We start from the raw sequence: 22,312 nt of genomic DNA, 5'->3' as shown, positions 1-22,312 counted from the left end.
ATTCTAGAGAGAGAAGAGATGTACTTTGCGTGGTAACGTGATGGTGGGCCGAGGCTGTGCCGCTGTGGTGTGTCGCGTGACTGCGTGAGTGTGAGTCGCGTTTTATTTTTCAGGGGAAAGAGTCGTATGACAAAAAGAAAGATTTTTAGCATGTTATCACTTATCTTTTTTATTTTAATTTTTTATTTTTGTTATCTTATCATTTTTTATCTTTATCATCTTTTCATTTAAATCTTTTATTGTTATCTTTAAATCTTTATCTTATCCAGTATATTTCTTGATCTGTTATTTTAAAAGAAAAGTTTAAAGTGAAAAAGAGAAAATCAAACCTAATATAATTGGGTCAGGATCACACAAATCAAACTTAATGTGCGTTTAGGGCAATCCGCGGACCCCGCGGACCAAACATGCATAGTTTGCGGGTTAAGCGAGACGAATTTAAAAAATATGACATAACCATAAACCGTTTAAAAGAATTGGTCAGTAACCCGCACGGACCACAAACCTCACGTTCGAGTCCATAGACCTCAACCCGTGTTTACCCACCCTGATTTGGAGTACCTAGTCACTTCCTCTCAATTATGTTTATTTATAAAGTTAAAACTCAAATCTTAAGAGATTCAAATCTACTTTCACTTATATCAATGTAATATCAACTTTCACCTTTTTTGCACAATTTCCCTATTTTATATTCTGAAAATTAATTTTCAAAATTTAAAAATAAATTTTAAAAACTAATTTTCAGAAACTAAAAAAAATTAAGGAAAGAAAATAATTATTAAATAAACTTGAGGTTATTGTCTTCGAAGATTAGAACCTCTTCTGTTATTCTGACCGGTTCCTCCGATTTGTCTGCTTTTAGCCCGCATATACAAATAAAGATTATATCTTAAAACCTTTATATAAAAATAGAATACCAAAATAACAAACACAAACGATATCAATATTTCACACCGAATTATAACACACAAAACACAATAAATATTGATTTGTTTTCTCGTCCGCTTAGTCCGACGGTAGGTTGGCGGGGGCGCTGCACCATGGCCGGTGATGCGCAACGACTGCTGCAGCGGGGTGGTTATGGAAGCGGAGCAACAGAGCCTGTCTATGAAGAAGATGAGGGGCCATCGTTTATTCCGTCCTTTGCTCATCGGTGAGACGATTATACCCTTTCTTTTAATTAAAGGGTATTCTTGGTAGTTTGAATTTGATTTGATGATTTGGGCTTATGATATGAACTGTTACATACAAGATTTGGGCTTGACGATTAATAAAGTTAAACATAATCTATTAACCAAATCAGTTGTAATCAACTTTCGAAAATGATATTTTCATAAGCATGATATAAAAAAAAGCAAACAAAAACAAAACATCGCAAAGTAAACGATCATGTGATAGTAATTTCAATACAAACCACTTTTAATAATAGTGTATTAAAAATGATTGATTAATCTGTAATTTTAATCTTCTATAAATTTTGATCTTTTTACTTTTTTTTCTTGTGATTTTGATTTTTTTATTTTAAAAAATTTATAATTTTTATTTAATCCTCAATTTGCATATAAAAGGTAGACAAGAATTGAGGACTTTTTTAAATCTAAACTTATCATATTCACCTAAGATACCAAAAAAATATAATTAATTAAAATATAAAAATTAAAAGAAATAAATGTTAGACAAAAAAAAATAAGAAGATCAAAATTAAATAAAAAAATAATATTTTTATAACTACAAATCAATATTTATTTTGGTACAACTACATATCAATATAAATATATTAAAGATTTGGTTTGATTTTAACAATAAAAATTGAAATTGAACCAAATCAAAAGTTCAAATGCATTTTTTAAGTTTTCAACTTTTTAAAATCGATTTGGAGATTTAGTCGACTATTACAACTTCAAACATAAACCATGATTATGTTTTTTTTTGCAAAGTATTAAATTGTTAAAAAGAAAGGGGAAAAAACTCAATTATAATACAAAATTAATTAACATTCTATTTACATGCATAATAAATTTTGAATTTTAATTATATAACATACTGTGATTTTTGTCGTTAACTACTGAGACGCGTCTCACTTTTTTTTTTTTTTTTTATTTCTCGTCTAAGGTCAGTTACTAATTGTGTGGCTAGGATTTAAATCTGAACAATTTCCTTATTATCATATTTTCAAATGGAATAAAAGAAGAAAAAAAATTAACATGGACGAATTACTGAATACCACTACACGAGAGCTGGTCATTATGTAAAAAATACAGCTATCATTTTAAGATTAGCTAAGAAACAAAAGCCATGCATCAATGGATACTCTACCCTCCTCATCTATGCAAACGCATCATCAACAACGTCCTGACACTGTTTATTTTTTCTTGTCCCCGACCAGGAAACCACGTCATGCTCCACTGGTGCCATGAAGCGTGCGTTTAGTCCACTTTATTGAATAAAATAAATATTCATCACTATCAAATTCTCTTAAGAAAATGTTTTAAAAAAAGCGAATATTTTTATAGAAATTTAAATTTGACTAATTTGTCGAAGATGGACTGTGACTGCAAAAGATATTTTTGTTAACATGTTTTATTATATAGGCGCGCATGATGATAAAAAAAAAAATACTGACAATGAAAGAGTGCACACTATTATATCAAAGACTTTGAGATCCACCATGTCCAAAATTTTGTGCAGTATAATCAGAAGCACTAGTCCCCCATCATTCTTATGTACGACCAAACAAACATGGATCGCTTATTGCGCAAGCTTAATAGTCAGCAAGACCGGCCATGCATGCCCATGTCCATGACCAAAAATGCGCCTTAATTATATATATAAAGATCAGACAAGGATTCGATTCAGTGGTCAAAGTTACAATCATTGTTACCTTGCATAAATTAACAAACACTTAATTGTCTCTAATCTTTTCCTATGTCTTGATATGCCTAATTCAAGTCAACAAAAGATGGAAAAGGCTAAACACCTTGATCTTAAAAACGGGGTGTGAAAGGGAAAACACATCATTATGGAGAAGAATTAATTGACTGGAGCAGCACCAGCGATCTTGTCTAAGATTTGTAGAGCCTCTTTCATGGACGATCTCTTTTGTGGGACATGAGAAACACAGCTAAGCCCCAGCTTGAACCACGCCAATACCACATTCTCTCTCCCTTCTATTTCAGACTTTATTGCCACGTCAGCTATCCTCAAGACCCGGTTTTTCTCCTCTTCCTCCGAACCCGGTTCGTGCCACTGGTCCAACTCACGGTCCGAGAAAACCCTCCCAGTTAGAAGCTCCAGCAAGACCACGCCAAAAGAGTACACGTCCCATTTGTTGCTGGGTTTGACGCTTAGAAGTGACTCTGGTGCTTGATAGTGCATTATTTGACCCACACCGCTAGTGGATGGTCCCATTGTTGAGAAGGGGATGGAACCAAATGGCAGGTCTTGTTTCCTTGCCGAACCGTTTGCTTTGTGGGTTACGTCATTCAAGAGGACCCGATCCAACCCTAAATCGCTTATGATGGGTTCCATTTCCGAGTTCAACAGAATGTTGCTGGGTTTAACGTTGCCATGCACGTGTTTCTTCTCGTGAATGAAAGCCAACCCTCGTGCCACCCCTTTCGCTATCTTCAACCGCACCTCCAATGACAAGTTCAAAGGGGATGCACCTGCCCTTCCTAAACCATATATAATTAAACTCCCATCAGTAACAAATCCAATAACATCCACCAAATAACATGATTAAGCATTATTATCTAATCAAAATTAGAGTATCAGCTTATCAAGTGAAATTCTAATTTTAATACCTAATTAGAATTAGAGTTTCATCTTACTAATTCATACACATAAGTTTTGTACAACAAATTGTTTGTTCTAGTGATACTAAAACTTGGTTCTTCAGAGCAAGATCTCGAATTTAAGTTATATGATGGAATAAAAATGTGGTTGGAATGAAAAAACTTCATTACGGAGAATATACGGATAACACGTTACAAAAAAATACACGCATCTGATGCAAGGTTTGTATTTAGGTTTAGCAGATGAAACTCTAATAATTATAATTTGAAAACCATACTAAAACCGACTACTAAACTGTTTAAGAGATTCATATGAATGATATTGATGGTGGAGAGGAACTTACTGTGATCTATGGTGGCGAGGCTGCCATTGGGGACATAGTCACATATTAGGAGTTTATCTTCTTGGCCCCAGCAGAAGCCACGAACCTTAACCAAATTCGGATGGCGAAGCTTTGCAATGGCACGGACTTGGTTCTCGAAGTCCTTCATTCTCTCAATCCCACACTCACCGATCCTTCTAACAGCAAAGGCTCTTCCATCTTCCAGAACCGCCTTGTAAACAATGCTGACGTGGCTGTTTCCCAAAATATACGCTGAAGCCTTAAGCAAAGTCTCAAGCTCCAAATTTGTCTCCCCGTCCACGGTCACAAGAGTGCCGTGTTTCGGAAGGTTCCTGTTTTGTGCTGCTATGATGTCCACTGCGGTGCTGCTCTCACAGTCGCTGTCGGAGCTTGTTGCTTCTGAAGTTTCTTCTTCTTTGATTGTTAAGCAGGAACAAGGAAGTGAAGGTGTTACAGTTCTTGCCTCTGCATCTTGTCTTGAAACAGTTTCTTGTTTCTTTTCTGAGTTGTTGGCAGAAGAAGCATTAGTGTGTAGTTTTGGATTTGGATATCTTTTCTTTCTCTGTTGGTAGATGAAGAGAACGATCAGGGCCAAAAGGGCCATGCCAGCTAAGTCTCCTACCACAATCGCTGCTATGGTGGCAGGTTTTAGGCCACTTTGTGAGACATTCTGAGAACTGGTGGTGGTTCCTGTTGAGTTTGTTGAAGGGGTTGAGTCAATTGTTTTTGGTATGGCTGCAATGGCTGGTGAAGATGTGGTGACGTTGGGTGGAGCAGAGGACATAGTAGAGGGAACAGTGCAAAGAATCTTCAAAGGCTTACCACAGAGATCAGCATTTCCTGATAGAAACTCTGTCTTCTGGTTGAGCAAAGCTTCAGATCCTGGTATTGGCCCTGTCAGATTGTTGAACGAGAGGTCCACTGTTGTGTTTGCAGGAATCTGTTTCACGAATGCTGGCGGTATTGTTCCAGAAATTTTGTTGTAAGAGAGGTTCAAGTAGCGCAAGCTTTCGCCGCCAAATTCATTTGGCAAAGAACCATTGAGCAAATTGGAGGACAGATCCAGAATCTCCACGTAGTTGAACCCGTTAGGGACACTACCAGAAAAGTAGTTACTCTTCAAAGAAACAATGGTTAAGTTTGGTAAAGTGGAGAGGTTTTCTGGGATCAAACCGGCAAAGGCATTGTCGGAGAGGTTGAGAAGTTTAAGGTTTGTCATTTTACCAATTAGCTGAGGTAGTTCACCGGAGATAACATTGTTTGAGAGGGAAAGTACTTGAAGTTGAGAAGAGTTGAAGATAGTGTTGGGTAGAGAGCCATTGAGGAAGTTGTTGGAAAGATCGATGTGGCGAAGGTATTGGATCAAGCCTAAGTCTTCAGAAATGGAACCCAAAAGCTGGCTATTGGGAAGGGCCAAGCTAGTTACTCTGAAAAAGTCAGGGGTACCAGGGGCTCCAATTTCACTGCATGCAACACCATGCCATGAACATGGTGTTACATCGTCGTAATTCCAGTTCTTTAAGACTGATAATGGGTCGCTGAGGATGGAGTATTTGAATTTAAGCAGGTGAATCCCATCAGAGTTAAGAGGTGTAACAAATTGAGATGTAACAGATTGAAGAAGTAGAAGAAGGAAGGATAAGAGTCTCCACCACAAATGTAGATTCTGAGAGTTAAGGCTCATGATTCCCTTTGGCAATACAACATATTGAGAAGTAAACTACAAGTTCATGGTGTAGAAAAAGAGCTAGTGTAGAGGGGAAGAGACAAATAGTGAAAGGATATGGTTACCAACTACAACTTGTTTGTTTTGTTCACCAAATCTTTTGATCAGTTTGGTGCTTTGGGGGGTTGGAGAATTAGTGGCAGAACTTTTGGGGAGTAGCTAGAATGTGTTAGAGTGTGGCAGGCAAACAGGCTGTATGTGAGAGGACGAAAAATGATTAAATGAGGGTACTGAGAAAATGAAGGAGGAATTGGATTGATTTTGTAGAGAGAAAGTGGCTGCAGAAAGAAAAGATAATTCTCCTGCTTTGTGCAGTTGATACAGATGAAGTGAAATGAACCTAACTGAAGGAAAGATAATAAAAGTGAGTTATATGGTACTGCTGTGCCTACTCTCTCTCTCTCTCTCTCTCAAGTCTCAGGAAAAAAAAAGAACAAAAATTTCTTTACACTAAATAGAACCGAAAGGAATCTAATTTGGTGCTACAAGACACCCGAGTGAGTTGGACCCCATAACTTGTAGAGTATCTGAATAGCCCACCACCCCTGTGAATTTAGTATTCCGTGGATGTGGGTGAAAAAAAAATGAAATTTCTAGGAAGGTGATTCTAGTACATATTTTACACCGTCTTTTACCTTTTAAAACCTCACACTTGTACTAATATATATATATATATATATATATATATTCAGTTTGTATTGACATGGAATTTACAGCTTGTAGGAGTTATATAGACCAATTTTTAGGAATTCCATTGATACTTAAATAAAAAGACAGCAGGAGGTAGTTCTCTCTCTCATTTGTAAATAAATTGCTGGCAAACAAGAGTTACAACAGTTAGGGTGATTCAATGACAACCACAATGCAATTCATGGCATAATAAATCGCAAAGGAATTTCGGGTATCTCTATTATTACTTCTATTTAAGTATTTTTTTACTTAGAAATATATTTTTCTTTGTTAATGAAATTAATAATCAAGATACTTTCAATAAATATTCGTAAATATGAACGTAAAATGAGACAATAGATAGTTTCTGGAATTTCTTATGAAAATGCAGTGAGACAATAAGTTAAGGTCATGGGACCTGAAGGGGCGGGTGACACTCTTTTCTCTGTTTGTGTATGCCCCGTTTCCATTGGGTTCGGTACCACCTACGTTTGGTTCCTATCATGGTCAAAGACAATTGAAGGATTGGGACAGTGATGCTGAAGTGGTGTCAAATTATCAAAGGTAGTTAGCGATCACAAATAATTTGTAAATGTTCTTTGGCTATGGAAGTCACTAATCACCATTTGGACACTTGCGCCTTTTGATTTGATATGTAGTACAGTTTAATAACAAAACGGGGAGTCACGGGTGTAAACTATATGGAGGGTTTCAATTAAGGGTCATTTATAGCAGCCATAACTGGGAAGGTGTTCCTGTGACTTCACATGTCTCTACTTCAATAACAATTAAACTCATTGCAATTTTGCAACTGCCCGTGTCGCCATCATTTTCTTAAATAATGGACTCTGAAGGCTTCAAAAAGCATGTCGTGTATAATCTTAATTCCAACCTTAAAAGTGATTGATTATTGTCCATCATGAATGTAGGTCTAAGTCTTAACTGCTTCCTGAGCAGGTCACGATTTTTAATAGGGAAAAGTTCATAACCCTCAACTGTTAAGAAACAAATATTCTATTTTTCAGTAGGGAAAAGCATATATAAAATCCAAAATCCCGAAGTCTTCTTTTTTTAATCTGAGTCACGAGGTTACATAGTTATTTTAACACCACACACAGATTTGAAGTTATTAATATATGTAAAGACTGAAGATATGATATATTTTATTCATGAGCATGCTTGTAATTTTTGTAAAGGGACAAAACTTTCACATGAGAATTCAGCTTTTCTGAGATGAACGCAGTCCAACACCATGAGCTAGCGGTTTTAAATAAACAAAACGAGGACACTGCTCAGGTTAGTAATACCATATGAATACACAATGTTACTTCTGATTGGATTGCTTAAATTCTCAAGACGCATTTCAATGAGTCGACAGAAGATTACTGAAGATGCAGTGTACTATCTGAGAAGAATGTGGGAATGGTTTCGAACAACGATTTCTGGAACTACTAGTTAGGCCTGATTGTCTATCTTTTCAGGATCACTGGACTTACCAATGGTTTCTCAATCTAAGGAATTTTGCAACTTGCAAGAAAAGAAGTGTGTTGGAGCTATAAAATAGGAGAATATTTAAGAATGAAACTTTAAAATGTATAATTAATTTCATGTAGGAACTAAATAACTATTTTAAATGGTTAATTAAACATTCTTTTGTATAGTTATCGTTCGTTCCGTTCCAACTTGCAAAATGAAAAAAGTACCTTTGTCCTTTCACAAAGTCTGTTAAAAAAATTCTAATCTATGACGATAAAAAGTTAATGATGATATTGATTTCATTTCTTTTTTATGCTCTGAACTTGGAGAACAAATTGCTGATACCACGGGGTGGGTTGGAAGTAGAAGTATTTTAGTTCACTGACTTTATTATGCATGTTGCAGAAGTTTCTTTCAGTGTGATTGGGAAAACTCATGCAACAGAAAACAAAAAAATTGAATGGTCTTCCCAAACTGCTGATAACAGGACCCTACTAGAAGCAATGGTTCCAGAGTGGAAACCAAGAAGAGAATCAGTTTGTGAAAAGCCTCTATCCGTCTTGTGGAGTGTGTGATATCAATATGGATAAAAATGGTGACCCTCTTATCATCTACAGGACAAAGAGTCATTAGAAACGGCCCAAAATAAGAAAAAAAAAGAACTCTATCGAGTTAAATGTAGGCTGCAAATGTAAGTGTCATAGAAGAATGGTGCCTTTGGAATTGTGTGCATAAGATGAGACACAAGCATGAGATCGATTTCTGTGGTGACTATGCGAGACCATGTTATGATTGACATGTTAGACCTTTGTCTTGAATTTTGATTTGTTAGAATAGAATAGATGCGTAGCTCAGTGGTTAAATGTGTAAACAGATAATAACGTTTATTTATGCCTTTATGGACTATATAACTCATGCAAAACGTTACACTTTTGTTTATGCCTTTATGGACTAAATAACTCATGCAAAACGTTACTTACAATATATAGGTCTTTTTGGTAATATGCGATTGGGTTAACGAGTATATTATTCACACGAGGCTAAATTATTTATCCTGCCCAATTGCAAAATTCTACCTCATCAGAAGAGTTCCCGTGAAAACGGAGAGAAAGAAATAGTAACAGTCTAACAAACACGAACTTGTCTAAACTAGACTAAAGTGACACTAGACAATCAACAGCAGCATGGATGAAAGTTTAATGATTAATGAAGGTGCATGAAAAGAAATGGTAAAGTAATATCTTCTCTTACATTCTTACTTGTGACATAAGGGATGGTGGTGCAGTAAAATTCAAAAAATCCGGTCATGCTTTGCGCAAAGTTGTCTAAAGTGATTGCTTTTTTAAACCATCTATATTCGAAGTTGTTTAAAGGGATGGCAGGCCGTATCCACCTTTGAATCCCACTTTTCTCTTTTGCTAGCTTTTCTTTTTAGCTCAGGTTGTCTTACTCTTTCTTTCAGTGGTTATGATGCATTTGTTTCTTTTTGGTGTTTTCTCAGCACTACCCGTTGATGGGTCAGTAAACTACGACACGTGTGACCACATTATGTATTTTTCACCTAACATGGTCGATAATGACAACGTTGCCTCACCACATGTCTGCCTATTTATGATCAAACCATATGCTTAAAAATATATTTTGTCCAAAATTAGACCTCGTGATTCCTTGGAGGAGTGTCTCCGCCATCCTGATTATCATATAATTTCATGCATTTTTTTTATGGAAATGATTTTAGTCATTAAATTATTTTTTTATGATTATAATCTTTTCCTTCCCCTGAATTAGTTTATTCTTTGGATTAAATGATTCTTTCAGTTGTCACTCAATAGTCGAAGTGAAGATTATAAACTTCATTGAATTGAATTGCTAAGTATATGGGGTTCAATATAATATAGCACAAGAGATTCAACGTCTAGTTTTCTTATTATTTCCGAGAATCATAAATCACCCTAGCATTAATTTATTTATTCAGAGCGAACTAATACATTCTCACACCCGACGAAGTCCACTTTATTTATATGAAATTTTAAACCTTCATTTTATTTACCACGTGTCTTCAGGAATATATGTTTTCGTAGTACAAAATGTCTAACAACGTTGGTTAATGAAAACGAGTAACATAAACATAAACAAAACAATAATGATAATAAGTAGTTTGCCTTTTACCGTTATGGACTATGGTCTAGTTCTGGTCTTCAATATTTCATTAACGGTTAGGGGAGGCCGGGAGGGGAAAGGGTGGGGTAAAATGGTGTTTTACTTTTTCCAACAATTAAACTGGGTGTGAAGTTAGAAAAAGACAGCCTCAGAATAACAAAACGGGCATTATTATTGCACCTCCCACATTGTTATTGGCACCCCCACTTATCAAGATACACAACTGAAACATATTTCAGTGGTGTATCTCAGTAAGACTTTTTCAAGATATAGGTTGGATACCGGCACAAGATCTGGTTGAAATACACAACGAAAACTTTTTTAGTTAAAAAAACAAATTTCTAATAAAGTGGGGTCCTAATAGTAATTCCCTAACAAAACACATCGATGATTCAGTTACGAAGGCCCAATGGGATAGATGAAATGGAGCAAAATCCCAACCGAAAAGTGGGCCTTTAACATTCCGAATTTGAAAGCGTGGGAATCAGCGAAAGCACAAAACGGAAAAAGAAAAGACGAACGGAGACTCTCCTCTTTGTTCACAGCAATGCAGACGCTACTTCTGCCGGCAACACGCGCCGGCAGCTTCACGGCGGTTCCGCTCTCAGCCTCTGCCGTCGCCGCCCCTCGTCTCCCGCAACCATTTCTCCGCCCGAATTCCTTGCCCTCATTCCCTCTCAATTTGACTCTTTCTTCTTCCTCATTTAGTAACTCCATCGCTCGTCAACCATGGACGAAGCTTCCCTTCACCGCAAGCGCTTCTTCGCAAGTATCTCCGGCTTTCACTCCCTCCAACGACGAATCAGAAAAGGCCAAACTCGAGCTGGTACTGCCGAGTAGTTTTCGATTATTCGATTGCGAATTCGAATTGCATGCATTTCTAGGGTTCCAATGTGAGGTATTGTTGTGCTGCAGGTGGCGAAGAGGTTGGAGAAGACGGCAAGGTACTTCAAGCGTTTGGGTAACTTAGGGTTTTGGGGCCAACTAGTGTGCACCGTCGTGGCTGCCGTCATACTCTCATTCTCCGTCATCGTCACCGGAAAAGTGACATCTCCGGCCACGTTTTATGCCACAGCGGGTGGAATAGTTGCTGCCTTCATTTCAGTGTTTTGGTCCTTTGGCTATATTCGCCTCTCTGAGAAGCTTCGAAAAACTTCAAATGACCCTACCAAGGTGTGTGGATTATTGAATTTGCTTAGGGAGCTGAATGATGTTAATTGTTGCAAGTTGCAATTGTCTTCACTTAGTTATATTAATGTGAAATCACTGTGTGTATCTATTTAGTGATTTTTTATGAGATGGCTTAGCCTTTGGTTTTACTTGTGTATGCAGGCACCTCCTCGTGCTGATGTAGTGAAAGGCTTGAAAAATGGTATAGTTTTGAACCTGTTGGGGATGGGTGCTGCTATTCTTGGGATGCAAGCCACGGTTGGAATATTAGTTGCTAAGGCTCTCACTTCCTCGGCAAACCCGTACTATCAGGGAATTTCTCCTGGTAGCACCCCAGTGCTCGCATTGGATGTATTTTTGGTGCAGGTATGTCTTCAATATAATGTTTCCATTCTGCAGATGAAAAACTTCTCATACAGATGAAAGTTGAGTTTTCATCTCTTTATAGGCCCTGTTATGACCGTCACTTTGCCACCTGAACAACAATTCTATCTGTTAGGTTCTCTGGCATCTGCCATTGCTTTTCTTCATTTTAAAAGTATATAAATGAGAAATTTGGGACAAGTCTTGACTACTGTTAATTTGGGGTTGAAGTATGGATTGGTGGAGCTTAACATTACAATCGGATTGAAAACAGAAACAATTGAACTCTCATAATGCCAATGCTTTCAAGTGTCAAGAAGCATATTTAGAGGGTATGAACTGAATTTGAGTCCTCTAAAGTTACAGTGCATTCAAGTGGGAAAATTTGCAGAGTTATATAGATTGTGATAAAATACATGCACATGTATACAAGCTATATATTTGTAAAAATTTACCCCCTTGAATTTCCAGTCAATGATTATAAATTATAAGTCTTCTACACTTTCACCTCTGAAATGCACCCCATACTTTAGAGGCAACAAATTTGAAATAATGTAAGTGACTTCTGAAAATAGGAAGGCTTTGATGGTATTTAGTATATTTTTTTCCCATCAGTGGAAATAGCAATATTTGACTGCTTGGTGCCCCACTCATCAAGAAATGAGTAACATTATATATTATCTTTGTTTTACAGGCTTCAGCGAACACTATTCTTTCTCATTTCCTTGGGCTTGTTTTCTCACTGGAGTTGTTGCGATCAGTCACATTACCACCTTCAGAAGCAACTCCATTTCCCAAGTTTGCATAATATATGCCTCGAGACTAGTATAATGAAATCACACACCCAAAAATTGTCCCTCGTTTCCTGTGGTTGTTTGCTTAATTAATTGTGTTCAGCGTTTTGATACAGCGTTTTGAGGCCCTCTTCCTAGGCAATTGGCCTCATTGTGTATTTCCAATTTTAAAAGAACCTGTACAATATTGCTAATAAGAATGATAACTCCTCAACAAATGAAGATCCTTGGGCAGATGATTACAGTGGCAGGAGTAGATCGCATTGTCTTCACTCAGCTTTGGAGTTTTCACTTACTTTCATAGCTTGTCTACGGTAAGTGTCAACAGGAGAAATTTCAAAACGCAACTTTGAAATAATTGTATATTATACCTGTCATGCAATCTGCGGGTTTTTGTTTCTTTTCAAAATACATGCCGGCTTGTTTGACAGTATGATGTGGAGTCCTTGTCTGAGGAAACAGATTTTTTTTGTTAGGGTTACTTTTTGCCCATGATTTTGTATTTGCATCACTCTTTATTATGCATCAGAATCTCGTACAGTATTGGTTTGGGTTCATGCAGGATTCACATAATAGTGGGTTTTGTGTGCAGGAATTTGATCGATACTTGCAAGTCGGGACTAAGAATTAAGAACTGCGTATGCAGGAATTTCGTGGTTTCACTTGTGATCAAACCAACATTTACTATATTTTTCACTCACACTAAAGTGACACAAAGTATTTATTTATTTATTTATTTTTTTGAATTTTTGCTCCGACGAAAATGGGAGGAAAAGCAGAAGAAAGCTTGAGGCTCTTTTCTAGAGGTGCTCAAGGACTGAAAACTTTTTTTTTTATTCAAATAGTTATTAAAAACTTTCTTCAATCATGTCAGTAAGACTGTCAACACAGGCGGTAATTTCAATGTTAAAAGAGTCAATTTTTTTGTTACATTTTTAAGAGTCATTTTAAATGCATGATCATAAATTTTCTTCATAGTAATATTTTTTTTTCATCAAGGAAGATTTTCATCACTCATACTAAGCCGTATTAAAAAATATATTGTATTACTTTTCTTTACTTTTTAACATGAATGTATCTATTAAATACTAAGTCAATAAAATTTTATTCAAAGAGAAAATTGATATAGAAAAATAATCAAACTGTAAATCAATTTTTGATCAAGAGAAATTCGTGTTTCATATTTAAGTCGTTAAAATAAATTAGTCAAATTTGAATAACTTTTTTCTTCCTCCAAAATCTAGCTCTTGCTTGCTTTATTTGGACTTATTTTATCTTATATATGCTTAAGCAGACGTCTAATTTTATTTAATTTATAAAAGTGACTTATTTTTTAAAGTTTTTTTTAAGTTTATATTTACAAGTTTCATCATTAATCTATCAAAGTTTTTATTATGTCAAATTTTATTTTTGGTCCATTATATTTTAGTGTTTTTTTACTTTAATATATTATGTTTTAAAAGTTTTATTTTAATCTTTTAAGTTTTTATTTTGATATATTAAATTTTAAAAGTTTTATTTGGGTCCTATATGTTTTTAAAAATTGCATTTTAATTATTTATATTTTTGAAAGTTTTATTTTAATCATTTCTTTTAATTTTCATTTTCATGAACAAACGTTAATATTTTATTAATTTTTAAATAATGACGATTAAAAATTAAAACAAGATCTAAAATTATTGTTCTCATGTCATATCTAAAGTTTCTTATCACCCTCGGGTAGGGTGATATGTTGTTTGGTGGAATTGTGGATCAGAATGAACAATTGTTACAATTTTTATGTTATGGTGACTATGGAGTTTGTGGAAAAAGATGATGGAGATTAGAAAAGTAAGCAATTGAATATATTTTTAATTATTTTAAAATTTAAAATTAATGATGCGCTGATGTTTGTTAATGAAAATTAGAATAAATGATTGAATTAAAACTTTTGAAAATATAAAGGATTAAAATAAAACTTAAAAAAATATAAATAATCAAAATAAATTTTTTAAATTTAATATATTAAAATGAAATAATAGTAAAACATATCCGAGAAAGTTATATTTAACCTTTTTATTAATATGGGAAATTATGACTCAAGTCTAATTTAACATGCCAATCGAGTCAACTCGTACTATATGGGGCCCGTTTACTCCAAAGTCTCCTTTCATTACAGGTAAATTGCACGATCCTCCTGTGGCATTTAAACACCAAAAGCATGTTGAATCACAGGACGAGAGTTTTTTGGTTGTTGCCTTGAGTAAGGTTTAATTTTATTTTACCTTCAACAAATTAATTTGGAGTATGTTATTCCTAATTTTTAAAAAACTTATAAATTTCATCTTTTATTATCTATTCATTAACAAGTATAAAAGTTAAATGTAAAATTCGTTAAAAAATACAAAAAGTTAGATACAAAATTTGTCAAAAATAAAAACTGCAAATACGTTAGCAATAAAATGATGGAGGATAAAATGTATAAGTTTCTTAAAAATCAAAAATAAAATATATTAAATTAATTATTGAAATAGGATTTATCAAAAGTTAAAAAAAATGGGAATAAAAGATAAGTCTAGTAAATACCAATGGGCAAAGGTAGACATTAAATACGGGAATACCTAAAAATACTGTACGGCAAAAAAGAAAAAAGAAGCCAAACGTGTAAATGGTATTCATTCGTTTCCTTTCCAACCTCTTTCTAAAGTGGGATAGATTGTTAACACATTCATAGCGACTACCAAAATAGTTGACCAGTTCATAACACCTCAAAGCCTGAAGAAATTATTTTGTACATTGCAAAACAGATAAGGGCCAAAATTCAAGCCGCACCCACCTACGGAGAAATTAATAGGTAGTCCTGAACTATCACACAAATTTATTAAGTAGGACCTCAACACAGAAAAGGGCAACAAGGAAACATGAGACTGAGAGTCAACACCCATCATGTGTAATATATTCCGAGTAACTAATTGGATGGCTGCATTAGTCTCTATAATATCAGCCATGTACAAACACAAGTAGATCCATGTTATTCTCACTATTAGATACTAGGTTGCTTTCTCTAGTGCAATTTTTCTTCTTCTTTCAATTCTCTTGTAATTGCAAAGCCTAGTTGTTTGGAGAAGATGGGAACATGCTTACAGTTGAGCTTCTACCCCTGATTTGTTCCAAGGTATGAAGTGCTGATAGAGTTAGTTGGATATACATGTTCTTCATATTTTTTATTTCAGAAAGTTCTTCAGGAACCTGCATTACAGTCTCTTTATTTTCATTACCACTCATGGAGCCAAAACCATTTTGCATAAAATCCTGGCTTATCGATGAGCTCGGACCATTGGTGAAAAGAATGCTTAGTATCACCTCACACTCCTTTACAAGCTTGTTAAGAACATCAATTTCGTAGAAGGGCTGGTTCACCACAGATTGGATAAAAGGTGAGCGAAGTAGAGCACCAGTTTTCTTATCGTGTTTCTTTATTATCTTCACTAAACCTGCACTTAAACATTTATCATCAATCCCCTTCTGATTAGTTATCACAAGTCGTTATATATATATATAGTACGTTTGTTTATTTTTATAAAAGCTACTTAAAAAAGTCTTACCTATTCTGATTAGTTGATAGACAATAGTGTAAAAACTTTTACACTGAAAGTATATGCCTATTAAACTCATCCAAGAAACTTCTCTTCACAATTAATAAAAGGCAGAAAAAACACTTAGTCAATAATAGCATTCATGCATGAGCTCTTAGAACATAACATGCCTGTGTAGTTGAGAGCACTGTAGTTCTCTAACAAAACCATCTCCCCATGAAAATCTACTATTTCCCTCCCTAATGACATCAAGTCTACATTTGAATCAACGGCTTCGACAACTCTGTCTTGCAACTCCTGCAACACAAAACACAGATTATATATTTATGGTCCTATTTGAATAATTTTTTTAACAAGTACAATTAGTAAAAGAAAACAAGAAGGTATAAGGAATTAAACTTATGTCATAGTTAAATTAGCTTGTACAAAAGCTAATTTATAGAAGTTCTCGAAAGGTTTATTTTAACTTAGGCATAAACTAATTTTTATATAAGAGAAGTTAAATTCGTTTTACGTTATTATTATCTTTTCGCTTATTGAGAAGTTTATCCAAACAATAAAAGACGGAAGGAAAACGTGAAAGAAATGTGTATGTGGATAGTTACTTACCTTCAATTTGATGACATATTCTTCTTCCTTGTCAACAAAGAAATTGTTGAACTTAGCAATCTCTAGCTGCAAGAGGTTAAGGAAGTGGTCCAATTCTTTGGCATTCAACTGGGGCAGAGCTTGGCCATCTTCGGGACACATAACGTTCAACTGTTTCTTCAAGATTTGTAGCACAAGAATTTGTCACGCCAATGGGGCAGTGTCTGCTCGATCAGCCTCTTGAGGATCTTGTCAAACTTCATGTTAATGCTAATAATCTGTTATTCACTAAGAGAATAATGTTTTTTGTTTCTTAGTGATCGAGTAGGTGGGGTGCAGAGGATTGAAGGGAATGAAATGCCAGTTTTTATTGAGTTTGGGATTTAGAATATTCGAGCGGAGGGAATGTGGAATTTTGGATATTCTTCGTGTTCTAACACGCAATATGCATAGGTTTATCCGTCTTTTTCCGTAATGCGAGGGATAATAGTATGTATTCTATTTCTAATACCACCACAAGGCGCTTAGGATTGATCACATAATGTCTGAATCAAAAAATGTACTGTAGTCTATAGTGAATTTACCAGAATATTATAATTTACTAGTTGATGGATCACAACTAAATATCGATTATACATGGATATTCAGCATATATATGCCTCTGACTGCACATGCAGTTAGAGTATTAGACTTGTCAAACAATAAAATTTTGATGCTTATACATGGAATCAGTGCATTGGTTAACATGGAATATTCTAATCCATCCAATTCAGGTAAGCAATAATTTCTTGGGTATCTCTTAGTCAAAAGTTAGGCACTAATTTAGGAAAGTATTAAGATCTATTTAAGGAGTTGAGTTTTTCCAAGTAACTTGGACCAGAGGATTAAATCCTTGACCACATGGTTAAGTTTAAGGAGTATGTTATATTATTGTTATCTGCCAATGAAACAGTAAAAGTTAGTTCTGCCAAGCGTTCGATCTAGCTTCCATTTGATTCCAAGAGTGCATCGAATAATATAATGCACATGGATAGAGGAGCGAGCTTCGGTTGCAGAGGGAAGATGAGGCCACTAATTAAGGATGCCTTCAGTTGAAAATTTATTCTTCAAGATCATATTTCATAAAGGAATGCAACTTTTACTTCTTTCTGTAAGGTGTGGTTACAACTTATTAATTCCTGCTTCTATATTGCGTAAACATATTTTTTTTTAATCGCGAGTTGGTCTAAATGAAAGAAGTTTGAGTGCGAGTTTGATAATAAAAAATATTATTGAGACATTAACCACCTCGCATGAGTCATGACCTAATCTCAAAAATCACTCTAGCCTGCAGGTTGAGGAATTTTGAATCAATATAATGTGTTATATGTTACTTTTCCTCCGCGTACTTTTGTACAAATTTGTGTTAAAAGTATATTTCCTTGATCCTCTCTCCATAGAGGAGGAGCATATTCTTTCATGTCTCTCGGTTAGCGTCAGCAGTTGGGAACGTCTTCCCCTAAGCTATTTGGACCACTGCACCCATTCTAATACGTCAGTGAATTATTTTAACAATTGTTTAACGGATTTTATACATCACATTTAATTTAACAGCTATCGATGTTGGACCATCACTAGTTCAGGATTAGCTCATATATATTCCCTTCTGAGTAAAAAAAAAAGTATTCAATATGCGTTTAAATGCCTACATTTTGTAACGGTGAATACCAAGCACTCCACACTTTCAATTTTTAAACCAGTGTCAAAATCTTAATTCATAGAATTGCATTCAACATTGGCAATAAAATGTTAATCGAGTTAAGGAGGATTCTAAGTTGTGCCTAAAGGCGTTTCGGTACCTCCCAAATAATGTGATACCGAATACAATCAGTTAAGTTGCGTAAGAGGTTAATTGCATTATTTCATCTACGTGATTAAATGTGTTAGATTAAAAGATAAGGAGTTTACGTTTAACATATGTAAACATGTGGCTAATTGGCTTGTAAATGATTCGTTCACTCGATTCGTATATTATATCTGGGTAAGACGGCATTGTTATCTGTTTGGGTCTAGAAACATTAGATGAAATAGGCCAAATCTAGATATCTACGGAATTGTTTACACATGCTGCTACGGAGTGTAACTAGGAATGATTATAGCATTTAAACTTATCGGGTTCCTAAAAAAATACTCATAAGTTAGTGCGTAGGAGATTTGATTATACTCTTTATCAATTTAAGCTGTACAAAATTACTTGTTAAGTCGTTACATGCATAACAAGGGAGAAAACATAATGATTTTTTTTTTTTGCATTGAGCCAAAGCATTAATTTGGAAGATGTCAACTAAATCGAACAAAATCAGGCCAGTTTCCAAAATCTAATTACAGAACAAGGGCGATCCTTACGAAAAACTTGTGAATTACTCCATGTACATTCCTTAGTTTGAGCCATTAGAACAACAACATGAAAAGAAAAGCCACACTTCAAAATTGGTAATCTAGGCATGCAGCCAACTCAAATGTAGTCAGTAAACGAAATATAAATTAGCAATCACATTAGCAGCAAGAACACGCCAACCTCGGGCTAGGAATACGGGGACGCAATGGCAAGACATTTGTTACCATTATTATTATTATTATTATTTCCAGTGCTGTATTCCTACTTAAGAAAAGATTATCATAGTACTTGTAGTGGCAAGTAAACACTTCAACAATACATCATATAACCAACCCAACCAAACTCTTTTTCGTGGCCAAAACCATCATGTCATGTTACCATCCTAAAAAAAACAAACTGGCATTCAAGTTCTTCATGTCTTTTCTTTTCTATGTTTCCCCTCTCTGATAATCTATCTTATCCAGGTGAAATTTCACTAGGGTAGTATACCCATTGATTAAAGATCATGTTTCCAAGGGGTACATAGAAAATCATAAGAGAATAAGCACCTAGGTCAAAGCTATTGGTCAATCCTGATTCTGAAGAATAAGCATACCATCTTCTAACCATCAATCAACAGAGCGATAGAATCCCAGCAAAAGGAAATTCCAAACCTCAAGCACTTCATCGTACACTCCTAACTAAACTTCATTTATCCATTTGCACCCTGAATTTCAAACGGAAGAAATTAACCCAAAATTTCAAGTGATAATTCAAAGGTTTTTTACAGAATGAAGGTTTGATATTGCTCATAAAACTCTCATAAAACTAATAAAATTATTAGTTGAAAAAGTTATACAAAAAAGTGTCTCCATATGAAAACATCCAATGGATTTGGTATTACCGGTAAATGGAATTTGCACAAATATGATATAACTACCAGAGAGGGCGAGCCCTGGTGCAGCGGTAAAGTTGTGCCTTGGTGACTTGTTGGTCATGGGTTCGAATCCGGAAACAGCCTCTTTGCATATGCAAGGGTAAGGCTGCGTACAACATCCCTCCCCCATACCTTCGCATAGCGAAGAGCCTCTGGGCAATGGGGTACGAAGTTTTTATGATATAACTACCAGAAAATACCAAATTACACATTTTTATGCATACGACCCCATTTATCCTATAAAATATACCCTTTCTGCAGGCTTTTTACACCGTTCCACTATCACTAATAACTAGTTATTTCAGCTTCCCAGCATATAACTTCTATAATGACACTTTAATTGACATGGAAACTCACCAAAAGCTAACATGAGAGACCACCACACATTACAAGCAAATAGAAGTGTGAAAATAAAGGCAAGTGGTATTTTATTGGGTTTTTTTTTTTTTTGGGGGGGGGGGGGGGGGGGGGAGGGGGCAACACAAAAAAGCTCTTACCATTTTCCTACTGCACCTTCTTTTCTTTGTTTGAGAGTTTTGGAATCTTGCTTAAAACAATACTGTGAATTTTTTTATACTGTGTCTGAATAACCCCATGTATCAAACCTAGCCTGTCATCAACTTGGTCCTGGTATTTGTCATACAATACAGGGAGAGACAAGCTAAGAAGAACACCTGTCCAGAAAGTTATTGAAATATTAAAGCAAAGGAATGCCAACAAAGACTGAACATGTAAAACCTACAGCAGCATAGAACTTACCGATATAGATCAAAGTCAAAAAGTTGAACAAACTACCAATGTAAGATATTACCCACAATACACCAACAACCTGATTCACCAAGTTCATATAAAGAACTGTCAACATAAAATTCTGTACCCAGAGTGTTTACATTCATCAAACTCAGCATAAAACGAGGACAAGAAGAAAATACAAACCCCATACCTGGAGGCAAAGCAGCAAATTCCTCTCAATCGCTATGTCATGTGCAACAGACAAGGCTCGATTCAACCAAATTTGCAGTGCATCAGCAACCCTGGCAATAGTTTCCTCCGAAATCTCCAGATCGGGGAGAGGAGGAAGAGGTCTGCATCATCAAACAAAATAATTTTTTACTTCGAGTGAAGAAAGCATATTCAACACTACACTAAAACACCTCTCTAAACTTTAGCAGGACTCGGAGCATTCCTCACCGTTAATTCAAATTTCACGAGCATAAATTTTTATAACAGACAACAGAGAATATCTATCTACATGCAATAATTTATTTTTCCTCAAAACGCATTAATGTTCAATTGAGTCACGAACAATTCAAAACTTTGAATATTAGTAAATTAAGTATATGAATCTAGCGGAGACGTTAATCTAGGAAATGGAAGATGAATTGGAGGAAGTGGAAAACCTATTGAGAAGGTTAGCAGCTTTGGCCCAGAAAAAGAGAATAGCGACGAGAAGCAACACGACATTGGCGACGAAGGACAAGAAATTGTAACCGGCACGCTCGAAGAGGTACCACAATGTGGTGGCAGATACGAGCACCGCAACCGCTCCACGCCAATTCTTCCACAACACCACATCAGCAACTATCACACATCATCAAATCAAATGCAAAATTAATCAACTCCTATTTTCTTTACTATCAGATTACACAATCAAATTCTAGCTATCAATAAAGGATCCGAAATCAGAGAGAGAGAAAGAGAACCTAAGCCTTCGCCGAGAACACGGTGAACCGAAATCCGATTAGAATCTCCCATGGTGGTTGAGGAAATTTAGTTTAGCGGTGAGTGCAGCGTCAGTAACAAACTATAGAGATATTAGTAACAGTGCGATTACGGTTACGGTAGCTCTTCCTTTCGTTTTTGCTATTGCACTCGCACAAGAGGAAAGAGGAAAACGCCAAAACGGCATTCGTTCCAAGTTCTAACCTCCCCCATTCGTGGGCTGGGCCGGCCCATCAAATGGAAGATATACCATTATTTATTCATTTTACCATCACTAATTGGAAAAGACACATATTTTTTTAAAAAAAGAAAAAATAGTTAAAGAAAATAGTGATAACAGTTTTTTGAAGAGTGTGATAGTAGTTACATCTTAAAATTTTATAAAGAAAACAAAACTGTATATATATATATAAAAGAAGTGTGTAAACCAAAGGAGACAATTATCTTTAGTAATAATTAGCAAAAAAACAGACATTGTTGCCTGAATATTCGCACTTTATTTTGCGGAATTTAGTAGTAACAATTTGTTTAGTGTGTATATCGAGATGTATGATAATTTTAGTCTAATATTTTTTCTTTTATTTTCACTTCTTGGTGGGTAAGATGTGAATTAAGTTTACAAGCTTGTGTCTCTATAT

At 35.3% G+C, this 22,312-nt stretch overlaps 2 protein-coding genes and 2 pseudogenes across 3 annotated transcripts; 1 reads left to right on the top strand and 3 right to left on the bottom strand.

Annotated features, from left to right (window-relative positions):
• Window positions 1–2,751: 2,751 nt before the first annotated feature.
• Window positions 2,752–6,285, bottom strand: LOC114403655 (receptor protein kinase-like protein At4g34220). The gene is made up of 2 exons (XM_028366754.1): window positions 4,139–6,285; window positions 2,752–3,674 (listed from the first exon to the last, which is right to left on the bottom strand). The coding sequence occupies exons 1-2, from the start codon at window positions 5,820–5,822 to the stop codon at window positions 3,031–3,033; spliced, it is 2,328 nt and encodes a 775-aa protein (XP_028222555.1). The 5' UTR covers window positions 5,823–6,285; the 3' UTR covers window positions 2,752–3,030.
• A 4,340-nt stretch (window positions 6,286–10,625) lies between these two features.
• LOC114403634 (protein TIC 21, chloroplastic-like) lies at window positions 10,626–13,228 on the top strand. 2 transcript variants are annotated; one of them, XR_003664684.1, is made up of 5 exons: window positions 10,626–10,995; window positions 11,085–11,342; window positions 11,502–11,705; window positions 12,397–12,810; window positions 13,089–13,228. XR_003664684.1 is itself a non-coding variant. In XM_028366721.1 (4 exons), the coding sequence occupies exons 1-4, from the start codon at window positions 10,717–10,719 to the stop codon at window positions 12,508–12,510; spliced, it is 855 nt and encodes a 284-aa protein (XP_028222522.1). In that variant the 5' UTR covers window positions 10,626–10,716; the 3' UTR covers window positions 12,511–13,053. The 2 variants fall into 2 exon arrangements, 1 of the variants encoding a protein (XP_028222522.1); XM_028366721.1 differs by lacking the exon at window positions 13,089–13,228 and having other exon boundaries at window positions 12,397–13,053.
• Window positions 13,229–15,144: 1,916 nt separating this feature from the next.
• LOC114402907 lies at window positions 15,145–17,064 on the bottom strand (annotated as a pseudogene).
• Window positions 17,065–19,235: 2,171 nt separating this feature from the next.
• Window positions 19,236–21,878, bottom strand: LOC114401765 (annotated as a pseudogene).
• Window positions 21,879–22,312: the final 434 nt, after the last annotated feature.

This window comes from Glycine soja, chromosome 20 (genome assembly GCF_004193775.1).
Source record: "Glycine soja cultivar W05 chromosome 20, ASM419377v2, whole genome shotgun sequence".
NCBI classification, from domain to species: Eukaryota; Viridiplantae; Streptophyta; class Magnoliopsida; order Fabales; family Fabaceae; genus Glycine; species Glycine soja.
This window is presented reverse-complemented; position numbering and strand designations above follow the sequence as displayed.

Excerpts from the sequence above, each read along its gene's own strand:
- LOC114403655 (XM_028366754.1), bottom strand. The coding sequence starts at position 5,822 with ATGAGCCTTAACTCTCAGAATCTACATTTGTGGTGGAGACTCTTATCC. Across the intron at positions 3,675-4,138 it reads CCTCGCCACCATAGATCACA|GAAGGGCAGGTGCATCCCCT; the intron begins GTAAGTTCCTCT and ends TATATGGTTTAG.
- LOC114403634 (XM_028366721.1), top strand. The coding sequence starts at position 10,717 with ATGCAGACGCTACTTCTGCCGGCAACACGCGCCGGCAGCTTCACGGCG. Across the intron at positions 11,343-11,501 it reads CTTCAAATGACCCTACCAAG|GCACCTCCTCGTGCTGATGT; the intron begins GTGTGTGGATTA and ends TTGTGTATGCAG. Across the intron at positions 11,706-12,396 it reads TGGATGTATTTTTGGTGCAG|GCTTCAGCGAACACTATTCT; the intron begins GTATGTCTTCAA and ends TTTGTTTTACAG.